The sequence below is a fragment of the Meleagris gallopavo genome, unplaced genomic scaffold (assembly GCF_000146605.3).
Source record: "Meleagris gallopavo isolate NT-WF06-2002-E0010 breed Aviagen turkey brand Nicholas breeding stock unplaced genomic scaffold, Turkey_5.1 ChrUn_random_7180001924815, whole genome shotgun sequence".
Taxonomy (NCBI): Eukaryota; Metazoa; Chordata; class Aves; order Galliformes; family Phasianidae; genus Meleagris; species Meleagris gallopavo.
This window is the reverse complement of record NW_011187265.1, coordinates 1-2,760: the sequence shown is the minus strand read 5'-3', so window position 1 is coordinate 2,760 and position 2,760 is coordinate 1. Positions and strand designations below refer to the sequence as shown.

The 2,760-nt window shown below is 56.3% G+C and overlaps 1 protein-coding gene across 1 annotated transcript; it reads right to left on the bottom strand.

Annotated features, from left to right (window-relative positions):
- Positions 1-51: 51 nt before the first annotated feature.
- LOC104916618 (adenylate cyclase type 10-like) lies at positions 52-2,290 on the bottom strand. The gene is made up of 5 exons (XM_010727642.2): positions 2,212-2,290; positions 1,865-2,018; positions 1,022-1,214; positions 671-757; positions 52-345 (listed from the first exon to the last, which is right to left on the bottom strand). The coding sequence occupies exons 1-5, from the start codon at positions 2,252-2,254 to the stop codon at positions 58-60; spliced, it is 765 nt and encodes a 254-aa protein (XP_010725944.2). The 5' UTR covers positions 2,255-2,290; the 3' UTR covers positions 52-57.
- Positions 2,291-2,760: the final 470 nt, after the last annotated feature.

Here is a 2,760-nt window from a genome sequence, read left to right as displayed (position 1 = left end):
TCCCAGCCGTGGTCAGCATAAGTGCAACCCCTCCGGAAGAGCTCCCCAGACTTGGGCTTACCTTGCTAGCTCCCTGGGGATGCTGCTCACTCCAAGGTCCTGGCAGGCTTTCTGCACCACAGCTGAAGCTTTCAGCCCTTCCAGACGAACGCAAGTGATTCTCTCGGATGTTGTTGCGTCAGCAGCAGCTTGGAAAATGATCTCTGTTCTGTCCTTGACTGGAGCTAAGCTCATGGCCATAAAGACCACGACACTTTGGAGCATGGGCCACATGATAGACCAGGACAGAGGGTCGACAAAGTGGGCGTTGTCGATGAAAAATATGCCAAATTTCCCTCCAAGTACCTGAAAAACAGGTGGTTCTGAGTGGAATCCAGTGGATTCTTGAGCGTCTTCCAGGGAGGACACATAGCCTTTCACGCTCTCGAGACAAGGGAATATTCAGAAGCCTCTCCTCAGCCACCTCCCTCTCCAGGAGTTTACCAACTTTGTTTGTGCAAGACTGTAAAGTCTCCTCTAACATCAGCTGCCCGGCAGAAGGAGAGAAGTTGGGCAGAGTTTCTGGAGGGCCACGACCCAGGCACATCGTCCTGCCACCTCCTCAGGCAGCTCCAGCACAGAGCCTGCACCCAGCACCTCCTGTGAGGCTGGAGGAAGGAGACCTGCTCACCTTCTGTAGCATTTGTGTACAAGTCAGGAGGAACGCACTGGCCCGTTCACTGGAACACATCTTGGAAACTTTGTCCGTGACGGGAAACTGTCCAGGAAAGACAGAGAGGAACATTGCTGCAGGTCTGGGCACACCTATCTCCCAGAGCAAGACTGCAGAGCAAAACGCCTCTACTTTTGCATGCGGCCAGCACCAGCCCCTCTTCAGTGCCATTTCCAGGGTGCTGAACAAGACACGGGGCACGTGCACGGCACAGGAGCACCCCATGCACAGAATCAGACAGGAATCAGACAGCACTGAGCTGAGCCACTCCCAGCAGAATATCCAAGCAAGACGGCCTCTCACTCTCACCTTAACTGAGAAAACATCGTTTAGTAGGCAAAAGCTGCTCTCTTCTATTGTATCTTGGAATATGGTCTGCAGAGTGCGCTGCCTCTCACTGGAAGTTTCATTGTCCTGGAGACCCAGCGCCCTGGCCACGAGCAGACAGATGCCAGACAAGGGCTGCTTCACGTTGTCCTCTGTCAGTTCCACAGTCGTGACCCTGCGGTGCAAAAGCAGAAGACACTGAGATCCAGAATTGCCTCCTGGTAGCTCAAGCCTGTCCGAACAGCAGCGCTCAATGGGTGAGCCGCCTGGTTCTTTCTGCAGAAGAAAGTGGGACTCTTCAGCCACACATCTCCAAGTGCGTCCTGGAGGGGACCAGGCTTTCCACTCATCGTACAAGAAAAAGTCCAGAGGGACGGCTGCAGGCCAATCACTGGGGGGCTGACCAAGGCCCCTGCACCTCCACAGCCCCAGCCCAGGTCACTCTACACATGCCCTCCAGAGGCTCTCCTTGGGTTAAGAAGGAAGGCCTCAGCAGGTGGCAGGTCTGTGTCTCCCGCCTGGCCCGCAGCAGGGCTCTTCTGCCCCAGTGCTCCTTCTGGAAAAACAGAGGGCAAGCAGTGCTTCTGAGACGGGCCACTTTGCTTCCTCTCAGCTCCAGAGCTTGGCCCAGGGACAAAGGAGAAAAGCAGTGGCTCACAAAGCCAGCTGGAACTCCCCGAGAAGGCGGGTGCTGCTCGGGAGGGTCTGCAGTAGGCTTTTTTGGGAGGCTGCAGCGCAAGGGCTGGCACCCAGACTGCAGTGTTCCACAAACACCAGGGGACAGGCAAGGGAGGGGTGCCAAAGAAACAGCTCCAAAATGCTTACCTGTGCTTAGCAGCCCGGTCTAAAACGGCCAGCTCGGCAAGTAAGTGGCTCTTTCCAGAGCCTGGAATGCCCACAAATGCCACCGTGTATGGTTCTTCCAGAAGTTCGTAGGCCTCCAAGCAGCAGTCAAAGATTTCGATCTCCTCCTCTCGACCTGTGCAGACCCACAAGAAAATCAGCTGCTGCGGCGTGCCAAAAGGCGGGGAGCCCCTCCTGTTCTCATCCGTACCCCGCAGCAGAGGGGGAGGAAGCGAGGAAGCGGCTGCGTGGGGCTCAGCTGCGTGCCAGGGCAGCACTGGCACTGGGCAAAGGGAAACAATTGGGCTTCAGATGAGTCCTCCACCTACCCAGCAAGGGACCGTAGTGTGACCTCTCCTTGGCAAGGCCCATGTCATATTGGCTAGAAGGGGGAGAAAACCAAAGTCACTTACTTAATCAGAAACCGTTGCACGCAGAGCCTGCTGTGGAGGGGTGGAGACCCCCTCTCGAGCAGCATGTTACCCGGAGCATGGTCCCCTGGCCAAAGCTCAAGGTGACACACTAGGACAAGCCTCAAGCATAAAGAAGCCCAGCAGCCACGGCAGGACAGCCGAAGCTAACAAAAGTGCCCTGCTGGAGGCAACAACCAAAGAAATCCAAGATGAGGAAAGAAGTCAGGCTGCGCTGCTGGCTGGCGGACTGCTTTGCCAGCCTGGACAAGCAAAACAAGCCTCCTGGAAGGGAGGACCTCTGTCTCTTAGCGGCTTGGGCTGGTACGCAAGCCACTAAGTAGCATTCGTGTTCAAAAGGCCCTGCAACGAGGAGGCCAAAGAAGGGCCCAGAGGAACAGCAGAGGACTGAGCAGGAAGGCAGGAGGAGGCAGAGCGTGGGGCCAGCAGCCTACCTTTCCCCAGTGG

Coding starts and splice junctions, on each gene's coding strand:
- LOC104916618 (XM_010727642.2), bottom strand. CDS start 2,254: ATGGGCCTTGCCAAGGAGAGGTCACACTACGGTCCCTTGCTGG. Junction 2,019..2,211: donor ACACTACGGTCCCTTGCTGG/GTAGGTGGAGGA, acceptor GGGTCTGCACAG/GTCGAGAGGAGGAGATCGAA. Junction 758..1,021: donor ACGATGTTTTCTCAGTTAAG/GTGAGAGTGAGA, acceptor TTTCCTGGACAG/TTTCCCGTCACGGACAAAGT.